Source organism: Callionymus lyra, chromosome 1, assembly GCF_982586985.1.
Source record: "Callionymus lyra chromosome 1, fCalLyr1.hap1.1, whole genome shotgun sequence".
Classification (NCBI taxonomy): domain Eukaryota; kingdom Metazoa; phylum Chordata; class Actinopteri; order Syngnathiformes; family Callionymidae; genus Callionymus; species Callionymus lyra.
The window spans coordinates 32,710,032-32,733,471 of NC_141818.1; the positions used below are offsets into that span (position 1 = coordinate 32,710,032).

General features: G+C 40.5%; 1 protein-coding gene across 3 annotated transcripts; it reads left to right on the plus strand.

Moving 5' to 3' along the window:
- The first annotated feature begins 922 nt into the window (after positions 1–922).
- On the plus strand, positions 923–23,216 carry LOC148089091 (protein kinase C beta type). Of its 3 annotated transcripts, none has more exons than XM_087802847.1 (17): positions 925–1,228; positions 1,507–1,538; positions 10,550–10,632; positions 10,946–11,057; positions 11,522–11,650; positions 12,644–12,800; positions 14,872–15,006; positions 15,066–15,162; positions 15,232–15,375; positions 15,438–15,611; positions 15,679–15,770; positions 16,061–16,123; positions 16,257–16,395; positions 16,457–16,537; positions 16,599–16,706; positions 16,774–16,914; positions 17,093–20,979. In XM_087802847.1, exons 1-17 carry the CDS (start codon positions 1,065–1,067, stop codon positions 17,243–17,245), a joined length of 2,004 nt encoding a protein of 667 aa, XP_087658973.1. In that variant the 5' UTR covers positions 925–1,064; the 3' UTR covers positions 17,246–20,979. The 3 variants fall into 3 exon arrangements, with proteins under 3 accessions (XP_087658955.1, XP_087658973.1, XP_087658965.1); XM_087802839.1 differs by lacking the exon at positions 17,093–20,979 and adding an exon at positions 21,026–23,216 and having other exon boundaries at positions 927–1,228; XM_087802829.1 differs by having other exon boundaries at positions 923–1,228; positions 15,066–15,375; positions 17,093–20,981.
- Positions 23,217–23,440: the final 224 nt, after the last annotated feature.

A 23,440-nucleotide genomic window follows, 5' to 3' on the forward strand; every position in this document is an offset into this window, starting at 1 on the left:
AATGATCTTGGACATGAAAACACTTTGTTTTTTCTAGAGATGAAATCTCGTTGACCATAACCACACCCACTCTAATGTGAGGTTTATCACTGCGCATCATCATCAATCCCGGAAGTCTCCACCTCCTAGGGATTCGTTGTATAAATAGGGTGTTGCGTGTTTACAGCTGGCTGGAGGAGGAGTGAAGCCATTATTATGTCATAATGGACTCTCGTAACCTCTCGTTCGCCCAGATTTCAGAGCAACTTTATAAAGTAATAAGTTCAAAACATGGTCATGAGAAGGAAATTACTGCATCTTGGAGATAGTGACCCTGTTCTGGAAAAGCGCTATATAAATAAAACATACTTACTTACTTTAACATTAAAGAACATGTTAGTCAGGAGAGTTGACGTTAGTCACCCTTTAAGGAATAACTTACTCTTCCAACACACTATACATAAAAGCAAGTATTTTTAGGTCATTGAAATCTGTTTATTAGTTTTTTGAAAACAGGAGTTAAAGAAAAAAATCCAGGCCTTCAAGAAGAGGAAAAAAAACCAAGTATAAAATAAGGATTGAACATTTTGGCGAGTCAGCATTCCCTTGTTAATTACTTAAGGTTAATTACATAACTAACATAATGATAATCGATCAGAAAAGAAGGAGCACGTGGACTCACTGTTTTCAGCAGATTATAAAGACAAACGTGGACGTTGACCAGAGAGCACTGACGCCACTGGTGTCAGTCATTAGAGACTCGGACCAGAGCCGCAGAATGAATGACGTTCATTGAGTCACGAGAGAGAGACAGGTCGAGAGATACAGAAAGAGGGAGAAAATACCGAAAAAGGGGGAGAGAGCGAGCGAGAGAAGGAGAGAGATAGACTGAGAGGAAGAGGGAGAGGGAGAGAGAGAGAGAGAGAGAGAGAGAGAGAGAGAGAGAGGTGCAGCGCGGTGGTTCTGGTGCCGCCGGAAGCAGCAGCTGCAGCACCAGGACTCAGAGACCCGACACACCGCGGCGGCCAGCGGGGCGGAGAGACTCGGTCTCCCCTGCTGCCTCCCCCCTCGCGTCCCTCGCTAAGATGGCTGACCCCGGCAGCGACGGAGAGGTGCCGGAGAGCGCTCGAGGATTCGCCCGTCAGGGAGCTCTGCGTCAAAAGAACGTCCACGAGGTGAAGAACCACAAGTTCATCGCCCGCTTCTTCAAGCAGCCCACCTTCTGCAGCCACTGCACCGACTTCATCTGGTGAGCGGGGGGGGGTGTGTTGTCATGGTGGGGTGGGAGGTGGGGGGGGTACAGGTGGTCCACTTGCTGCTGCCGCAGTCTCACCGCGCCGCGATGCGCCATTACCGTCAATGCGACACGACCGCGGCCCCAGCAGCGGGGGAGAAAAAAACCCGCTGCGTTACCGCACCGACGGTACCCGCGTCAGACCCGGAGCTCTGGCGGAGGAACGTCGCGTCGTCCGCGGCAGGGCCGCGGTGTGATGCTGACATGTTCTGATTGCTTCTCTCTCCCTGCAGGGGGTTCGGAAAACAAGGCTTTCAGTGTCAAGGTAAGGGACTCTGCTGTGTGTGTGTGGGTGTGTGTGTGTGTGTGTCATGTCAGTGATGAGTGGTTGAGTGTGTGTTGTCTAGACATCTATACACAAAATGGTTCTACAGTGGCGTCAGTAGCACACTGTAGTTTGGATCTGGTGTTGCTTCAGCCTGGAGTCTCCACTGACTGTACAAGTTCACTCACTCTGGCGCAGGAACACACTCATGTTGACAGTGATGGTTCATTTTCATGCTCACCCTCACGTCGACTGAGGGTTGGGATTATTTTAGGAGTAATCTGTTATTTTTTTGTAGAGTTATAGACAAAAAAGTTTGTTCCTTTTAGTGTAGCCCAGTTGTCTTCATCTTTGAAAGGAAGTACTTCGGGTAAACATGGGCTTCAGTGTAGACAGCAGACGACCCCTTAAGTCATACACCTGAGCTGTGGTCAGAACGAGCGATTCCTGTGTGTGGTCGGAATGTTGTGATGCAAAATTGTGTTTTGTTGACGCCTCGCTTGGGACCAACTAGTTGTTATGTTGTTTCACCGGTTGCTTTTGGTCGGTGCTGGGCCTCTGAGTCACGAGTCAGAGTCAAGTGGGTCGCACTAAAACATGGAGGCTCCAGCAGGACTCACCCCCAGGTTAGCTCACGAACGCTCGTCCGTTCCGAGAGTCAAAACGATTATTTAGACGTGCTAGGTTATCTTCTACAACAACATGGCAGCCAAACGCACATCTTTCTGTCTCACACCTGAACACACAACTGGTGTGTTCAGGGAACCAGGTCTTTGAAATGTTTTCTAAACAAAAATGCAGATTGTCATGATATGTGACATAAATAACACAACATTCCAGGACAGGCAGGACGACACAACACAAAAACTCATATATTTGTAGTGTTAAGTTTACATTTATTTGTGTTTTGATTCTTTTTATTTTAATTATGTTACTGATACGATGGTTTTATAATGTTTTTTTTTTTAAATAATACAATTATATAGGTTTCAATTTAATTAATAAAAAAAACGTTTTAAATGTATTAATTTATTTGTAATCCTTTGATCGTTTTAGTAAATATTGTTACTCAAAAAAAGAAAGATTAATATATTATATAATATTAGTTTTTCGTTTTTTAACTGTATTGTCAATGAAATTGTCACAACTTTAATTTTTTCTATGTGGGTTATATAGAAAAAATCCACTTGTTTTCTTCAGGAATGTGTGACAGCGACAAGGTTGCCATAGTTACCAATAGAGTGATCAGTGATTCAAGTTAATCTCAGCGTCTGGTTGTCATGATGATGATTCCTGGGTCTGACCAGGAGGGTCATGTCTTGTCGCACAAGCGTGAAGCAAGAATTTTTGATTCAGAGCTTTAAAAAATACATGCAGTCCGTCGAAACAAGATCGGCGCTCATCAGGCACGTTACCATGGCGATAAGCTGCGGTCCAGCTGATGACAAACGGAGAAGCACCGCTTCAAACAAGCTGTGAAAGAGCGACACGTGTTTGTGCTCCGACTGCTGTTGTTGGTCCAATATCGTCTGAGGTGAAGCAGATGAGTCACAGCTGCAGCAGCGTCCAGTCACAAACCTGAAATTCGGCTCAAGAGCAAAAAAAAAAACGTTTTCACAAGTCAGTCGCCATGGAAACGTGGTTCTTCTCGCCGGCATGTTTTGAGTGTCAAAGTTCAGCCGACGTCCCGATCAGCTTTAAAGGTCAACTTGATGTCAAACTCCAACTCTCTTGACTCACATGTAAACGTTGAAGTCTTCCTCTCCAAGATGCAGTAAGTCTCTCATCATGACCGTGTTTTCAGCTTAATACTTTATAAAGTTGCTCAGAAATCTGGATGAACGAGAGGTTACGAGAGCGGAGTCCATGATGGTGTAGTAATGGCTTCACTCCTCCTCCAGCCACCTGTAACCACGCCCCTCTTTGTTTATACAATGAGTCCCTTGGAAGAGGAGACTCCCGGGATTGGTGACGCAAGGTGACAAACTTTGATGTTTGACCAATCACAGCAGAGTGGGCGTGGTTAGGGGTAAAAGGGATTTTATCTCCACAAAAACAAATTGTTTTCAGTGGGCGGGGCTTAAGATAAAAAAGAGAGTTTTAGTTATAAATGAATACAATGTATGTTCATTTTAATGTAGGGACCAAGCTAATCCTATTAATATTTGCATTATTTTTCAGATTTTGTGATTTAAAAAAACATTAGAAAATATATTCCTTTTTATGTATACAGCTTTGTTATTATTATTATTATTATTTTTTTTTTTCTGATTTAATTAAATGTTTATCTATACTTTATTCAATAACTTCTGTCTCAGTATATTGTTTATATATTATTTCAAATATTTAAATTTTAATATTTTCCATTTGTTTTCCAAAAAAAAAAGAAGTTCTTTAATTAATTTTGTCTTATTTATTTTAATTTGTCGAAAAATAAAATAAATACTTGAATATCTCTTTAGGTGAGTCGCACACGACCTGGTGAAAGTGAAGTGAAGACTCACTGAGAGGTCAGCTGAAGTCAGGAGGGGGCTCGCTGTCTCTGCTGGGCGGAGCTTTCTCCGACGAATCAGCTTGTGGCGCTGACCCACAGGAATGTCAGACATGCACGTGTGCGAGTCCTGACCCGCTCACTTGTGTTTTTGTGTATTGAAGGTGTGTTTGAATACCTGCAGAGGCTCCCACACTCAGTCAAGAGTGACTCGAGTCACTTCCTGCATACAAAACTAATATTTATTTTATCTGGTGAATCGTTGATGTTACAAGTTCTTCACAGTCTCTTGTAGTTCTGGACTTTATAGCACTTCCAGAAGTCCAGGTCTTTGTGAGCATGTGGTAACCCATGAGTCAGATACTATTGCTGTTAAGGAGTCGCATTGACCTGTAAATCCCAGGGAGTGGTCACTCCTGTTTAATGAGGATCGTTAAAGAGTTGGAGTTTTAGATCCGAGTCGAAAATGTGCGTGAATGAGTCACAACACTCGAGTTCAGCTGGTTGGCTGGTCTGTGTGCTCTGGTTCTGAGCCGAACACTCGCTGCTGCCCCCAGACTCGGATCAATTCGCTTCCAAATGTAATTGTCAATACTGGACTGTGACACCCAAACAGTGGCTCTGTTATCTGTCACTAATCCGACTTTCAACGATCACTGGTGATCGATCATATCGAGGAACTGTAGATCTGTCACCGAAAGAGTCGTGAGTCATCGCTCTAACCTGTGAGATTACCACTTGGTTAACCACTGAGTCACACGTGGAACTCTTGTCGTAAGAGTCGAGTCACGAGTCGGAAACCAAACGGGTTACGATTCTCCTGCAGGTGTCACAGCGTCGGCTTCGCTCTGGTTTCCTGTCAGCGATGTCAGTCACGCTCAGGTGGGCGGGGCCACATGCAACTTTTTGGATTGCTAGGCAACAGAGCTTAGAACTCCATGGCAGGTCACTAGCACTGCCTTTGTGTGTATGTTTGTTTTCTTTCTGCTGCTTTCAGACCACACAATCATCCGCCCCCTCAAACCTCTGCCAACCCAGCTGTGCCCTGATCTCCTCCGACCCCCCCGTCCCTTCACCGCACACACACACACACACACACACACACACACACACACACACACACACACACACACACACACACTCTTGTAACTTCATTCACAGGTGTTTTGTCGTACTTGTGTGAAGCTACAGTTGGATGTGAGTCTTCACACTGCCACAGTATCAAACTCTGCGGCAGACGTTGGGCTGGAGTGAGGGCGGATCAGGTTCCTCTGAGATGAGAGTTTTATTTTGAAGGGTCTGTGCTGCTGGCTGTGTTTCAAACCTGGTGTCAGGAGAGGTGGAGGTGTGAGTAAACGTGAGTCACTTGAAAAAAGACGCATTTAGTGAATCACTCAAAAAGTCCGCTGGACCAGTGAATTCACTTTTGTTCTCTTGAGTCGCTCGGTCAAAAATTGTTTTCTGAATTCAAATGGAACCCAATGTAACTGACAATTTGTCGACTCTCAACAACTTCTTCTTCTAGTACTTTTTAATGCGGGTTAAAACCGGCCGTTGGAACTCCATCGCTGACACTTGACGACGCTATTCGCCAAACGAAACACGTTATTAAGTTGTGTTTCATCGTGTTGCTATTGTTGTTGTTGTTGTTTTGTGGTAATACGAGGGTTTTTCTGAGACATTTACGTCGAAGACGAGTTGTCAGTGACGTAGCTTCCATTTAGTGTCATCAACGTCACTAAGATGGCGACCGTTAAGGGTGGAAAGTGTCCATAGATCCACGCTCACGCGTTTGAGTGCACCAACTGACCTTTTCTGAGTTGTAAATGTATATTCTATTTACTTTTGTTTGTTGAGGAGTTAAAAATATATGTTTTATTAACTTCTGTTGGTTGAGGAGTTAAAAACATATGTTTAATTTACTTGTCTTTGTTGTGGAGTTAAAAAAAAAACATTTTATTTACTTCTGTTCGTTGAGGAGTTAAAAATATATGTTTTATTTACTTCTGTTTGTTGAGGAGTTAAAAATATATACTTAAATAACTTCTGTTCTTTGTGGAGTTAAATTCTTTTTTTTATTTACTTATGTTCGTTGAGGAGTTAAAAATATATATTTTATTTACTTCTGTTCACTGTGAAGTAAAACATATATATTTTATTGAATTCTGTTCATTGAGGAGTTAAAAATATATATTTTATTGACTTCTGTTCATTGAGGAGTTAAAAATATATATTTTATTGACTTCTGTTCATTGAGGAGTTAAAAATATATATTTTATTGACTTCTGTTCATTGAGGAGTTAAAAATATATATTTTATTGACTTCTTTTCGTGGTGAAGTTAAATATATATATTTTATAAATGAGAAAAATGGGAGACATCATCTTTCACTTTGGGGCAGAACGCTTCGGTATACAAGAGCTTAAAAGTGCCAAAGAGGCCCCAAATCCTCTTGTCTCCAGGAGGCAACAGGAGATCAAGCGCCTCGTTCAAAAAATTACACAACTTAGGAAACTTTGGAAAAAGGGCTCTGGGGCAGAAAAGGAGGGCATGAGTACTCTCAAAGCCGATATTCAAATCCGTCTGGCATCCCTTCGCAGAGCAGAGAATCTACGTGAACGAAGGAGGAAGAAAGAACAAACAAGAACACGGTTCTACAAAGATCCTTTCAAGTTCCTAAAGACTCTCTTCACCGAGGAGAAAAGTTCTGAAAACGACCAAGAACGTCCTGGAGGAGCACCTCAGAACAACACACTTCTGATCCAAGGCGCAATGAGCAGCTGGCTTCCCCCTCAGACATTCCACCAATCAACTCCCCAGAACATCAATTTGAGACTGACCCTCCTACTTGGAAAGAGCCGGAGAAGATTGTCCATCGGGCACCATATGTCTGCAGGTTCCTCTGGAGGCTCATGAGGACAGTATGGCAGAAAAGGATCATACCAAAGGAACGGCGAAGAGCAGGTGGAGTCCTGATCGCAAATGAGAAAGATGCAACAAACATTACTCAGTTCTGTCCAATTTCCTTGCTTAATGTGGAGGTTAAGGTCTTCTTCAGTATCATTGCTCAGAGTCTGGCTGAATATCTTGCTTCTCTGGATGCCTAGAACATGCTTGCATGATCTAAACAGCAAAGCTGGAGTAAATTGACCTTCATGTGATCTTCCTGGATCTGGCTAACACCTTCGCCTTTGTGCCCCATGAGCTCATTTGGACTGCCTTCAATACTTTAACACCCCGGACACCATCACAACCCTGGTTGAAGCCTACTTTCAGGACCAGCAATTCTGCTTTTCAACACCTGAATTTATCACCTCATGCTTGGAGGTTGGCATTATGGCTGGATGCTCCATCTCCCCCCCGCCATTTACTGCGATGGAGATCATCATTCAAGCCTCAAAATGGTTTGTAGATCATATCACCACCTTGACTACCACCGTCCCATGCACCTGGAGACTTCTGTCTCAGACCCCTGTTTGCCACGGGGCCATGGACATGGTGGGAGAATGTTGGAAGGAGGAGACTGAGCTGGAGGGGATGTGTGGGCCATGGAAGCAAGGAATCTAAGCTTCGTCATCAGTTAAAAATATATATTTGATTTACTTCTGTTTGTTGTGGAGTTAAAAATATATATTTCATTTACTTCTGTTTGTTGTGGAGTTAAAAATATATATTTCATTTACTTCTGTTCGTTGTGTATTTAAAAATATATTTTATTTACTTCTGTTTGTTGTGGAGTTAAAAATATATATTTCATTTACTTCTGTTCATTGTGGTGTTAAAAATATATATTTTTTCTTTTCTTCTGTTTATTGTGGAGTTAAAAATATATATTTCATTTACTTCTGTTCGTTGTGGATTTAAAAATATATTTTATTTACTTCTGTTTGTTGTGGAGTTAAAAATATATATTTGATTTACTTCTGTTTGTTGTGGAGTTAAACATATATATTTGATTTACTTCTGTTCATTGTGGTGTTAAAAATATATATATTTGATTTACTTCTGTTTGTTGTGGAGTTAAAAATATATATTTCATTTACTTCTGTTTGTTGTGGAGTTAAAAATATATATTTCATTTACTTCTGTTCGTTGTGGATTTAAAAATATATTTTATTTACTTCTGTTTGTTGTGGAGTTAAAAATATATATTTTATTTACTTCTGTTTGTTGTGGAGTTAAACATATATATTTGATTTACTTCTGTTCATTGTGGTGTTAAAAATATATATATTTGATTTACTTCTGTTTGTTGTGGAGTTAAAAATATATATTTCTTTTACTTCTGTTTGTTGTGGAGTTAAAAATATATATTTGATTTACTTCTGTTCGTTGTGGATTTAAAAATATATTTTATTTACTTCTGTTTGTTGTGGAGTTAAACATATATATTTGATTTACTTCTGTTCATTGTGGTGTTAAAAAAAAAAAAATTTTCTTTTCTTCTGTTTGTTGTGGAGTTAAAAATATATATTTCATTTACTTCTGTTTGTTGTGGAGTTAAAAATATATATTTCATTTACTTCTGTTTGTTGTGGAGTTAAAAATATATATTTCATTTACTTCTGTTTGTTGTGGAGTTAAAAATATATATTTCATTTACTTCTGTTCGTTGTGGATTTAAAAATATATTTCATTTACTTCTGTTTGTTGTGGAGTTAAAAATATATATTTTTTCTTTTCTTCTGTTTATTGTGGAGTTAAAAATATATATTTCATTTACTTCTGTTCGTTGTCGATTTAAAAATATATTTTATTTACTTCTGTTTGTTGTGGAGTTAAAAATATATATTTGATTTACTTATGTTTGTTGTGGAGTTAAAAATATATATTTCATTTACTTCTGTTCGTTGTGGAGTTAAAAATATATTTTATTTACTTCTGTTTGTTGTGGAGTTAAAAATATATATTTTATTTACTTCTGTTTGTTGTGGAGTTAAAAATATATATTTTATTTACTTCTGTTTGTTGTGGAGTTAAACATATATATATTTGATTTACTTCTGTTGTGGAGTTAAAAATATATATTTGATTTACTTCTGTTGTGTAGTTAAAAATATATATTTCATTTACTTCTGTTTGTTGTGGAGTTAAAAATATATATTTCATTTACTTCTGTTCGTTGTGGATTTAAAAATATATTTTATTTACTTCTGTTTGTTGTGGAGTTAAACATATATATTTGATTTACTTCTGTTCATTGTGGTGTTAAAAATATATATATTTGATTTACTTCTGTTTGTTGTGGAGTTAAAAATATATATTTCATTTACTTCTGTTCGTTGTGGATTTAAAAATATATTTATTTACTTCTGTTTGTTGTGGAGTTAAACATATATATTTGATTTACTTCTGTTCATTGTGGTGTTAAAAATATATATATTTTCTTTTCTTCTGTTTGTTGTGGAGTTAAAAATATATATTTCGTTTACTTCTGTTTGTTGTGGAGTTAAAAATATATATTTCGTTTACTTCTGTTCGTTGTGGATTTAAAAATATATTTATTTACTTCTGTTTGTTGTGGAGTTAAACATATATATTTGATTTACTTCTGTTCATTGTGGTGTTAAAAATATATATATTTTCTTTTCTTCTGTTTGTTGTGGAGTTAAAAATATATATTTCGTTTACTTCTGTTCGTTCTGGATTTAAAAATATATTTTATTTACTTCTGTTTGTTGTGGAGCGCAGGGATGTGACAGATGTGGTAAACCATCCTAACATAACTGTCTTATAAGAAAATAAATATATAGATTGATCTTAACAGGTCCTAACAGACACACCGCTGTAGATAAACAGGATTTTGGAAGTTTGACCGAACATGATCCGAGAATGACTTTCACTGATGTCGCACACTAAGGCTCGGCTGGTTCTGGAGCGAATATTAAATCTAAAACCAACTTTACCCGTTTCACGTCTGTAGAACAAAAACATATCATAGAGGAAACGTCAATGATTCCACATGAAACTGGGGGCAAATAAGCACATAAAAGAAATACTTGAGTCACAGGAGGATCTCACAAAATATCACCAGCTGACGAGAACATTATTGAATAAATATACCTGATGACTTTTAATACATCTTGGAATTGTTTATCATTTTGTAAAATATATTCTAATTCTCGTGTAGAAACAACATGTAACCTATTGAGTCCATATCAAACTCATTTGCATATTGATCACCTGACAAAGATCAATTTGAATTATATTTGTAATTTCTAAAAGTGACAAACATTATTTAAGTTTAGTCTTGAATTGAAACACAAGATCGTAGCTACCAAAGTATCAATGAATTACAAAATTTCCCACTTTTTAAAGTTTGACACAAATTTGTTCTGTCGCCCAGTCGTTGTGAGACGAGAGCCACGTGACTTCTGAATGAAGAGATGAATGAGTGAGATGTATATGTCAGCAGTCACACACACAGCCTGTTCTTTCCTCAGACGTCACACCTGACTGGACGCTGGTCATGTGATCATTTTCCCTGCTACGCTGCTAACCTTCTTCCTTTACTCTGCAGTGTGTTGTTTTGTCGTCCACAAACGCTGTCATGAGTTTGTCACCTTCTCCTGCCCGGGGGCTGACAAGGGTCCTGCCTCAGACGTAGGTTCAACCCCCCCACACACACTCACACACACGCACACATTCACAAGTTTAAACAAAGTTAATTATTAGTTCAAAGGTGTGTTAGTGTTTGCTAATCGTAAGTGTTTAATAAAGTTAGCCGAGTCACAAGAGCGCACACTGACTTTAACACATATACACACACACACTCACACAAACATGCACACTAACTGAAGCACAAACACTTGTTTACATGTCTGACGTAAACACAAACATGCGTACGACACACTAATACAAAGGTGCACACACACAAAGGTGAACACACAGTGTGTTGAGTTGTCGTCTCTCACAGGATCCCCGCAGCAAACACAAGTTCAAGGTTCATACGTACTCCAGCCCGACCTTCTGCGACCACTGTGGCTCGCTGCTGTACGGACTCATCCACCAGGGGATGAAGTGTGACCGTGAGTTCCCCCCCAACACTGGCAATAAATCATCCACATGAGACTCGAAGCAGATCTGTAGCTGCTTGTTCCACTCTGGCTCCGGGAACCTATCTGGCTCCCTCAGCGAGAACGGAAGAGGCCTTAATGGCTTTCAACAGATTTAATTCACCTCCAAATCATTCCTCAAAAAATGTTTTGTGAATTGCCTGTCTGACATCTAGTGGACAGACTGTGGAACTACAAGTTCATGTTTTCCAATTTGCGGATGAAATTATTTATTTCATTTTGTTCTTAATTTTACGGGTTGATTTCTTGTATGTTAAGTTGTTTAAATGTATTTTTTCTGTCTGTACATAAGTGAGGGTTTTCAATAAGACCAGTTGAAACGGTAGGAGTTTTAATTGTGTTTTGGTTCTAGTTCCAAGTGATTTCAGCGGACACTAGAGGGCGCTGTTTAACCTGTGCTGTGTTTTCTCCCTCAGACTGCATGATGAACATCCACAAACGCTGCGTCGCCAACGTGCCTAGTCTCTGCGGCACTGACCACACGGAGAGGAGAGGACGGATCCAGATCACGGCCCAGATCAGCGACGACACTCTCACCGTCACCAGTGAGAAACACACAATCAAACATGCATGGACACATACACACATGGACACAAACCGTCACCAATGAGAAACACACAACCAAACATGCATGGACACATACACACATGGACACAAACCATCACCAGTAAGAAACGCAAGTAAACACATGAGACCTACACACAATATCATTGCTGCCACACACATTTAAGTTACACACACACCTTTGCTATACAAACACACAAATGTTTGCACAAGTATATACACAAAACATCAACAGTAAGACACACACACTGATAAACTCACAGACTGACTTGCACACTCAGTGTGTGCGTCTGTGGTAGTGTTTGTGTCTAACACAGACACAAAACTCAACACACTGGGTGTGTGATTGTGTGTTTGCGAGTGTGTGTCTCTGTGTGAGTCTGTAAGTGTGTGACTTTAAGTAAGTGTTTTAGTGTGTGTCTCTGTGTGAGTGTGTCTTTGTAAGTGTTTTAGTGTGTGTCTTTATGTGACTGTGCCTTTTGGATTGTGTTAGTGTGTGTCCCTCTGGTATTGTTTGTTTCTGTTTGAGGGTGTGTGTGTCACTGTGTGTGGGTGTATGCATTTATGTTTGAGTTAGTGTGTGTGTTTATGTCTATGATAGTGTGTGTTTATGTCTGTGAACACACTCACAAAGACACATTGACACACACACACACAGGGACAAACACTGACACACTCACACCGGGACACACACTAAAACAGAGACACACTCACAAACACACATGCATCATAGCAGGAGTCTAAATCTGGAGCGTCCATTAGTGGATCGATGATGTAACGATTGACCCACATCTACACAATGTTGTGCGTCCACGTGCTCACACATCGATTCAGAAGAAGCTGAAGAGCTCGCTCATGGCCAGGTGTTGACAGGTCTTCAACTCCCTCCCTCCAAAGAACCTTCACTTGCTTGACTAGTTCTGTCTTGACAAGGACACATTTCTGAGGCTGTTGGTATGTTTGTGTCTTCACAGTCAAAGAGGCCCGGAACCTGGTGCCGATGGATCCAAACGGACTCTCAGACCCGTACGTGAAGCTGAAACTGATCCCTGACCCCAAGAGCGAGAGCAAGCAGAAGACCAAGACCATCAAGTGCTGCCTGAACCCCACCTGGAACGAGAGTTTCACCTTGTCAGTCTGAAACACTGTCACCGTAACAGCAACACAACACTGTGACCAACAACACACACAAAAAAAACATAATAACAACTACAACTGATAACAACTTTAACAACAACCATAATAACAACTACAACTCATAACAACTGTAACAACAACCATAATAAAAACTACAAGAGATAACAACTGTAGCAACTACAATGGATAACAACAACCGTAATAACAACTACAACTCATAACAAGTGTAACAACAACCATAATAACAACTACAAGGGATAATAACTGTAACAACTGTAACAACTACAATGATAACAACAACCGTAATAACAACTACAACTCATAACAACTGTAACAACAACCATAATAACAACTACAACTCCAACAACTGTAACAACTACAATGGATAACAACAACCGTAATAACAACTACAACTCATAACAACTGTAACAACAACCATAATAACAACTACAACTCATAACAACTGTAACAACAACCATAATGACAACTACAACTCATAGCAACTGTAACAACAACCATAATAACAACTACAACTCCAACAACTGTAACAACTACAATAGATAACAACAAACGTAATAACAACTACAACTCATAACAACTGTAACAACAACCATAATAACAACTACAACTCCAACAACTGTAACAACTACAATGGATAACAACAAACGTAATAAAAACTACAACTCATAACAACTATAACAACAACCATAATAACAACAACAACTCATAGCAACTGTAACAACAACCATAATAACAACTACAACTCATAGCAACTGTAACAACAACCATAATAACAACTACAACTCCAACAACTGTAACAACTACAATGGATAACAACAACCGTAATAACAACTACAACTCATAACAACTGTAACAACAACCATAATAACAACTACAACTCATAGCAACTGTAACAACAACCATAATAACAACTTCAACTCATAACAACTGTAACAACAACCATAATAACAACTACAAGGGATAACAACTGTAGCAACTACAATGGATAACAACAACAACAACTGTAACAACAACCATAATAACAACTTCAACTCATAACAACTTTAACAACAACCATAATAACAACTACAAGGGATAACAACTGTAACAACTACAATGGATAACAACAACAACTGTAACAACAACGGATAACAACTGTAACAACAACCATAATAACAACTACAACTCCAACAACTGTAACAACTACAATGGATAACAACAACCGTAATAACAACTACAACTCATAACAACTGTAACAACAACCATAATAACAACTACAACTCATAACAACTGTAACAACAACCATAATAACAACTACAACTCATAGCAACTGTAACAACTACAATGGATAACAACAAACGTAATAACAACTACAACTCATAACAACTGTAACAACTACAACTCATAGCAACTGTAACAACAACCATAATAACAACTACAACTCCAACAACTGTAACAACTACAATGGATAACAACAAACGTAATAAAAACTACAACTCATAACAACTGTAACAACAACCATAATAACAACAACAACTCATAGCAACTGTAACAACAACCATAATAACAACTACAACTCATAGCAACTGTAACAACAACCATAATAACAACTACAACTCCAACAACTGTAACAACTACAATGGATAACAACAACCGTAATAACAACTATAACTCATAGCAACTGTAACAACAACCATAATAACAACTACAAGGGATAACAACTGTAACAACTACAATGGATAACAACAACAACTGTAACAACAACGGATAACAACTGTAACAACAACCATAATAACAACTACAAGGGATAACAACTGTAACAACTACAATGGATAACAACAACAACTGTAACAACAACGGATAACAACTGTAACAACAACCATAATAACAACTACAACTGATAACAACTGTAACAACTACAATGGATAACAACAACCATAATAACAACTACAACTGTAACAACATCTCTAAGAACACAAACTGTAACAGAGATAACACCTCAAAGAACAACATCAACAGGTGTAATTACAAGTGATCTGAGTGTGATTGTCTGCTTATCGCTCAGCAACCTGAAAGAGAGCGACAAGGACCGCCGGTTGTCGGTGGAGATCTGGGACTGGGATCTGACCAGCCGTAACGACTTCATGGGCTCGCTGTCCTTCGGCATCTCAGAGCTACAGAAACAAGGCGTCGACGGCTGGTGAGGCGAGAAGGAGTGACAGTCGTCACGTTCTCCTCTGATGGTGTCCTCACCTGCAGGTTCAAGCTGCTGTCTCAGGAGGAGGGCGAGTATTTCAACGTCCCAGTCCAGCCCGACGGAGAAGAGGGCAACGAGGAGCTCCGGCAGAAGTTTGAGGTGAAGACATTCGATCCCACCACAGTTTCTTCTGGTTGTTCCATGATTCTCACCTTCTTCTCTGTGCAGAGGGCGCGGGTCGGACCCGGGAAAGCCACAGACTCTTCGTCATCGGCGTCCGTCTGCAAGTACGACAGCAACGGCAACCAGGACCGGGTCAAGCTGTCGGACTTCAACTTCATCATGGTGCTCGGGAAGGGCAGCTTCGGGAAGGTGTGGAACGCCCGGGGTGTCCGGAGTGTCTGTGGGAATGTGGACTCTGACTGTGTGTGCAGGTGATGCTGGCGGAGAGGAAGAGCACAGACGAGCTCTACGCCGTCAAGATCCTGAAGAAGGACGTGGTGATCCAGGACGACGACGTGGAGTGCACCATGGTGGAGAAGAGAGTCCTGGCCCTGTCGGGAAAACCACCATTCCTCACGCAACTGCACTCATGCTTCCAGACCATGGTAAGAAGAACGCACGACACGAGCGAGGGGCTGACGTCAAAGACCTGCTCTCTTCTGCCCCCTGCAGGACCGGCTGTACTTTGTCATGGAGTACATTAACGGGGGAGACCTGATGTACCAGATCCAGCAGGTTGGAAAGTTCAAGGAGCCACACGCCGTGTGAGTGAGGCTTATACTGATGTATGGACTGTTTCGCTGCATTGGTTCCCCAGTTCTAGAGACGTTGATCAATTTTACCAGAATTTGAGATTTAGGAAAATCTCATTTTTGGAATGTAGGGAACTTTTGTGTTCACGTGATTTGCCTGAACACGAACTTAAGTGTCACGTAATTTATTTTTCCAACTTTTGGGCCTTTTTTCAACTTTTTATAGAGAAAGAATGTTGTTTTCTGAGACTTAAAAAACATTATAATTTTCTGAAAAAAGACATATTTGTTCTGTCTTTCAGCTTCTATGCGGCCGAGATCGCCACCGGACTTTTCTTCCTGCACTCCAAAGGCATTGTTTACCGGTGAGTGTCGAATCAGAACCGAATGACACTTGAGTGATGGACAGAAAAATGACAATGAATATCAGTGAAATAGAGAGTAAAATGAAAGGATGAATTAAAGACACATATCGTTTCAAGGGTCTTGTGTCTGCAGGGATCTGAAGCTGGACAACGTGATGCTGGACTCTGAAGGCCACATCAAGATCGCAGACTTCGGCATGTGCAAAGAAAACATGCTGGATGGCGTCACCACCAAAACCTTCTGTGGGACTCCAGACTACATCGCCCCCGAGGTCAGAGGTCACCATGAGGAGGTCTGGCGTCTGCTCCTCCGCTGACTCTAGTGTCTTCCAGATCATTGCGTACCAGCCGTACGGGAAGTCTGTGGACTGGTGGGCCTTCGGGGTTTTGCTGTACGAGATGCTCGCGGGACAGGTGAGGCGGACGCACAATCACCCGGAGGACGCACACTCAGTTCCCGTTATTGTGTCGCTAGCCGCCATTTGATGGCGAAGACGAGGACGAGCTCTTCCAGTCCATCATGGAGCATCACGTGTCGTACCCCAAGTCCATGTCCAAGGAAGCCGTGGCCATTTGCAAAGGGGTGAGAATGAACACGGAGACACACAAACACATGACAGCATGACTTATTTGTGTGTGTGTGTGTGTAGCTGATGACCAAACACCCAGGCAAACGCCTGGGTTGTGGGCCGGAGGGCGAGCGTGACATCAAGGAGCACGCCTTCTTCCGTTACATCGACTGGGAGAAGCTGGAGAACAAAGAAGTTCAGCCGCCGTTCAAACCGAAAGCCGTGAGTGTCTTTCCAGCGCAGAGTTTTCTCGTCATCTCACGCCCGACCATCCGCCGCCAGCTCATGTCTAAGACCGATGAAAATCAAGCGATTTGATTGGTCCACGTTTTCTTTGTACTTTTGTTTGTCCATCCTCCGCTCACCTCATCCCTCCATCTCTCTCTCCTCTCCACGGCAGTGTGGGCGTGATGCGGAGAACTTTGATCGCTTTTTCACTCGCCACCCCCCCGAGCTGACCCCCCCAGATCAGGAGTTCATAGCCAACCTGGACCAGGAATTGTTCAATGGATTCTCATTTGTACACCCGGAGTACACCCCCTCCATCCAATGACTGCTGCTTCTCCACGCCTGGCTGCCCTAGATCCCCCCGCACCCCCCGCACCCCCCGCCTGCACCCCTTCACCTAAAAACAATCTGCAAGATTCAATAACTAGTTTGACATTTGGGGGAAGTTTTGCTGCAGTTAAAGAGATAGTTCAACCAAACTTTACTTATTTTCTACTCACCGATGTCGACTAAAGGTTGGGATTATGTTCAGAGTAATCTATAGTAATCTTTAGACAAAATGTTTGTTAATGTAGCGACTGGAGCTCAGTTGTCTTTCTTCATCTTCGTCCAAAAGACACTTAAAAAAGTCCAAATACCTCCATACTGCTCGTCCGTAACAGCCTCGAATGAGGAATTAGACTTTAATACTAGAGGGACGTGAAGAAAGACAACTGAGCTCCAGTCACTACATTAAAAATGAACAAACATTTTTGTCTATCACTCTAAAAAGTAAGTAATTAAGTAATAGTTATTTGTTAAGATATTTCTAGACCAGGGTCACAAATCGCTTTAACAATCAAAAACAATACACAGTTGAAATATATACTTTAAAAGATCAAGACACATAAGACAAACACAGGATTCCCAGAAAATCATGGAAAAGCACAAATAAAAATGTCTTAAGATGTTTCTTGAAGAAGTCAGTAGATCCATCAAATTTAGAGGGAGAATAACAGATTACTCTGAAAATAATCCCAACCCTTAGTCGAAATACTAGATTATTAAATTAAATGTATGCCTTAATGGCAAGATGCTATAATTGTAAGGCTACGTAACATTTCCAGATTCAATGTTTATGTTATATTTTCAAATAATGCTACTTAAATTAACCTAAATATTCAATTTTAAAACATTACAGCTTCTAGTTTCCAGATTCCAGTTAATTTAAGTGTCATCAGATCATCTCAATAATATGCCAGACTCGAAGCAATAAACGGCAATATGATAAAAAACGTCATCGGACAATTGATCGAAAGAATCCAATATGCAATACTTTGTGTTGAATATTTAAGCTTAAATTTGCTTGAAAAGATTCCCAAACAAGTTTGACGTCTGCGGGAATCTTGCTGCTTAATTAAGTTAGCGTTAGCATTTCAAAATTTCCCCTCTAATGCTAGCAAACTCAAGATAAACATATTGATTTCATATCGGAAAATGTATAACATTACATCTTGGATTGGCTAAAAGCAATACCAACAACATTCTAAATAACTTTTGCATTAAATAAAAGGGATGTCGAGTCAAAAACAAGTGAACACTATACTGTTAAAGCTAGGACATTTATCTACTAACACATTTACAGATTAGCTTGTTTAAAAAATGTACCTATGGTTTATCATTTTCAAAGTTTCAATTTGTTTGCAAACGTTTGTATTTAGCGCTCGGATAAATACAACAAATGCCAATAATAATATTGTTCCATCTAAACATACCTTAATGCCTTTTTTTCTTGCTGCTAAAACTGCTACGCTAATGCAGGGCTTAGTAAAATAAAAACATATCAATATATTTTGACCCAAATAAAATGTCCATTTGATCATTCCATCAATCAGCCAACATTATACCCAATGAGCTAATGTTAGCCTAGCGCTGAATATCAGTTTGTTTAGTAGTACGCTCATTTCCCAACATTTCCCGCTCAGGGATGCTAACGGCGACGTGGTTGTGTTTCTGAATCGACGTGTGTCACGTTTTGTGAGATTCTGGTCCAAACCAGAGCAAACCTTCTGATCCACTTTATACTTTCCACGTTGTGTATGTGAGACGGCAGGTTTGTTCTCAACTCAGGATCATTGAGTAGAAAACAAAACTGTTACGTGGATGTAAAGATTTAGCGTGAAAGGTTCTAAAATAATTAGTTATTGACTAAAAGATTAGAAACTAGACGAGAATATAAAGTATATCAAGAGGAATACAAATGTCAGTTGTTCTTGTTGTTTTTTTTTGGTGGGAATGAATATATTTTATATTTATCTGTGACATTTGAGATCTAAATTATAGGATCTTTGTTTTAGTAAGCTCGTAATAACCCTTTTGTTTTCTGACCTTTGGGTCACCTTGACCCTGAGATAGCACAAGGGGTTAAACATGAAAGGAAAAATGAAAATATTCCTAAAATAAATGAAAAACCTTAATATGCTTAATATAAATCAACAGTATTAAAATGTTAATCAGGATAATTAATACATTTTCAATGATAAATGAATCGATTGTGGGACAGTAGTAGAGAAATATTGAAAAAGATTAAAATTGTAGTGAAAAATCAAATCTATATAAACCGTATTGAAGAATAAAAGAGCAGATGGATAAAACAAAGGTGACAGTTGGTGGCGAGACAGAGACAGACTGATCTGGTTCAGAGGAGGGTGGACCACTAGTGTGTTGTAGACGCTACTGGTTTGTGACTGGTCAGTTAAAGAGACGATTAAAGATGATGTCATAGAGGGTCTGGGCGGCACGTGCGTGGACTCCCATCATTTCTGGAAAACTCATCAGTTAGATAAAAATCAAACTTCTGCTAACGAGAGATTCTTAATGTTGAAGTTGGATAACGTTTGCTACATGTTAACTACTAGTTAGTTACCTGAGAGAAAATGTTTATGTTTCTTATGTTGAAAAGAATAAAGCATACAGTTTAAATATTGAATCTCCTGTACATAATGCAAGTTTTAATGGGCTTGTACACACACACACACACACTGACAACCCTCCTAGAAGTCCTGTCACAAACACTACAGGTAGGAAACAAGTGTGTGTTTTTGTGTGTGTTAGTTCTGTGGTCTCTGTAGCTGTCTCTGTCCGTCACTCTGCATGTTGTGGTCCAGTTAGAGGCAGGTCCGGGGCCGGGTCACTGGCTGTGGTTCACACTAGGTAGACGAGAGGAGCAAGTGTCTCTGTGGAGGCGAGTCAGGGTGGTGTTGTTGTGTGTCATGTGACGGAGAGAGTTTTGCTTTTGGCTCCGTCTGTCAATTTTCTCTTACTTGTTAAACAGGCGTTATCATGAACCTTCTCAACCAAAGGTTGGTCTACATAGGATGTCTTTTTAATTTTGGGGCAACTACTTGATTGATTTGAGTCGCTTAAATAGATGATGGATCTCTATTGTACTCACCAGTATATATATATATATATTTTATACAAAACTATTTTAATAAAGGTATTGACATTATAAAATTATCTTAAGCCCCACCCACTGAAGGTAAAATCTTGTTTACCATAATCACGTCCACTCTGCTGTGATTTGGTCTAGCATCAAGGTTTGTCACTGCGCGTCATCAATCCTGGAAGCCTCCAGCTCCAAGGGACTTGTGTATACAGATAGAAGCAGCGCATTCAGGTGGAGTGAAGCCATTATTGCGTAATAATGGACTTCATTCTTGTAATCTTGTTCTGCGAGATTTCACGTGGGGAAGAACTTTATAAAGTATTAAGTTCAAAACATGGTCATGATGAGAGACTTACTGCATCTTGGAGAGGAAGACTTCAACATATGAAACATGTAAGTGAGTCAGGAGAGTTGGGTTTTCACATTAGTTGCCCTTTAAATGACAAACATCAAGGCTCCAAGGATTGGTGGTCATAATGTTATTGTTAATTGTCCCTCTCATGCGTTCTATTGAATCCGCTTCTACCAGTGCAGCCTGGTGTCCAATAAGGAACCTCCCTCCACTGATCCCAGACACCCTCCTCTTCATCTCCATCGTCTAATCATCCTCTTCCTCTCAGAGATTTTCTACTTCTCTATGGTCTGAACTTGACTTTCTCCTTCCTCTGTCTGTGGCAGAAATCTCGGCGTGACGTCGGAAACTTTGACAAAGAGTTTACGAAGATGGCGGTGGAGCTGACGCCCACGGACAAACTATTCATCATGAACCTGGACCAGAACGAGTTCCAAGGCTTTTCCTACACGAACCCAGAGTTCGTAATTCAAGTTTGAGGAACCAGAACTCCTCCTGCATTTGCTGGATTGAAACCCCTCTGAATACTATGCCAAACCCCACTCAAACACACTTTGAAATAATTCCAAATGTGCAGTGACAGCTGAGTCACATGATCTGTGAGTGTGTGTGACTAACAAACTTCATTATCAATATGTCATGTATGTGCGGCATACACCCGTGTCTGCAGGTTTGAAGAGAATGTTTTCTACTAGCCTCATGTCTGAGTCGACTAACGCGTCTCGTCTTCCGAATTTATGCAAAAAAGTGAGAAAAAAAATCCCCTAAATATGCTGTCTGGCAGCGATGTTACAATGTCTCCGTCGCTTCTTCACCTGGTTTCTCTCTTGGCAAGTGTCCGCAGAGCGCTACGTTTTAGTTCGGTACTGAACTGTGACCCCTGGCACAACATCCAAGCCATCGTTTTTTCGACAACCCGCTCGCTCGAGTACCGAACTGAGCCGCACCATTCTGGGAACGTGGCCCCGGAGAGTTTGTGCCGGTTCAGTCGTCGTGGTGCAACTCTTCTATGCATGCATTCTCTTCGTGGCTCTTTTGCATTCGCTTTCCATAAACTTTTGTGTTAGAGGATCAGTCGTCCATGTGAGGAAGAACAGTCTGATATTCGAGACTTTGTGGAATGAATATTTAACGTAGATGTAATAATTATCGTAATTTGTGTAAATAGGGATGGGATCTAGATCTAGCGAAAGTATCCATGTTCCCTTTCCTTCAACGAGGCTGTCCAGTCCTTCCAGACCCAAAATACAAGTCCAGTATGCGTACTGTAAAGTGTGTTGGACTTTTTGGCAGCCTCAATCCAGGTTAGCGATCCTGTTCTTGATCTACTCGTGGAGACGATTCATTGCTGTTTTGTGACGGTACCGACCACTTGAAAGGTAGACTTGAAGGATCGAGGATTCTCTTAAGAGACGGGTGGATTATTCATTCCTGGTTGGGTCCAAAGGTTCTAGGATCCAGGAGGGGCAGAAGGAAGTTGAAAGATTTTGGGATTCCCTGATCAATCTGATTTCTAAGGTTACCAGCGACTCCACTCTTTGCTGCCTTGTCACCGAATTGGCCAACATTTTGAAAGGGGAACATTAGTGAATGTGTCACACTGGTTTAATCTCTGTGGTCAGGGGTCTGAACCTGGCCTGGCCTAGAGCCACTGTCTAGGTAGCATTGTACCCCATCATTCCACTGAAAGTGAGAACATTTCCTGAAAATAAAACAAGAGAGTTCTCCTCCAGAACCTCAGCTCACCACACACAGTAGATGGATGGAAATGGTCCCATTGCAGTCTCTAGGGTCACAAGTAAAAGGGAGAAAATCTTGGGAGCAACATTTGTGTGAATGGGGTCAAGTTCACGTCTTAAAATCCTACTAAGCCTAGTTTAACCCCAACTTTGGCATTCTATGGGCTGAGAGACGTGGTAGGTAAGCAAGGAAACACGAGGGTCACAAATGAGGAGCGGCAAAGTGTGGGGCGATGTACATCTTGTTCCTGTCTCTCTACCTCACTTACTTTATCACCCAAGCGTTAACCCTTACTCATGAAAGACCTCAGCCATATTCCCTGAACTCCATCTCAACACTTCCCTTTACCTACATGAAGTCCGGCAACTACAGCGCCACCTTGTGGTGGCGGGATGCCAAACTCAGTTCTAATAAAACCAGGATCAGGGTGAGGCTTTTCATCTGCAACTCTCCTTTAGATAAGACAGACGAAGGAGCTCTATGACACAATCCCAAATGACAACGATGATCACCATCCTCTGTCCTGGAACCTCTGACAGCGCCACATTCATGCTTCTTTGTCCCTCCCTTTCCCCTTCCACTCAAACCTGAGAGACAAGTGACAGGTCAGGAGAGATTCACGCGTGCAGTAAGAGAGAGTACAGAACTATGCAAAAGGAAGAAGACGGTGAGGTGAGGAGGACAACTTTTATAAAGTGTGACGTTGCATGCGCCGCAGTTACCTGCGCGTGAGAGACACCTCAAATATCGACGTCTACATTAAAGGTTGTGGTCATAGATGTGTGTCCGTCTCTTCTTTGACATGGTGTGGTGGTTAGACTTGACTCTAGTAACATTTAAACTGTGTAAAACACATAAATATTGTCCTATCACAGTCATTTATTCATATGATCATTTTATTGTAAGATTTTCATTAAGAAAAGTATTAATCTTTTGCAGCAAAACAAAGTATTACAGGGTGAACAAGAATGAAGCTAGCACTGTTAGCACTAGCCCAGCTA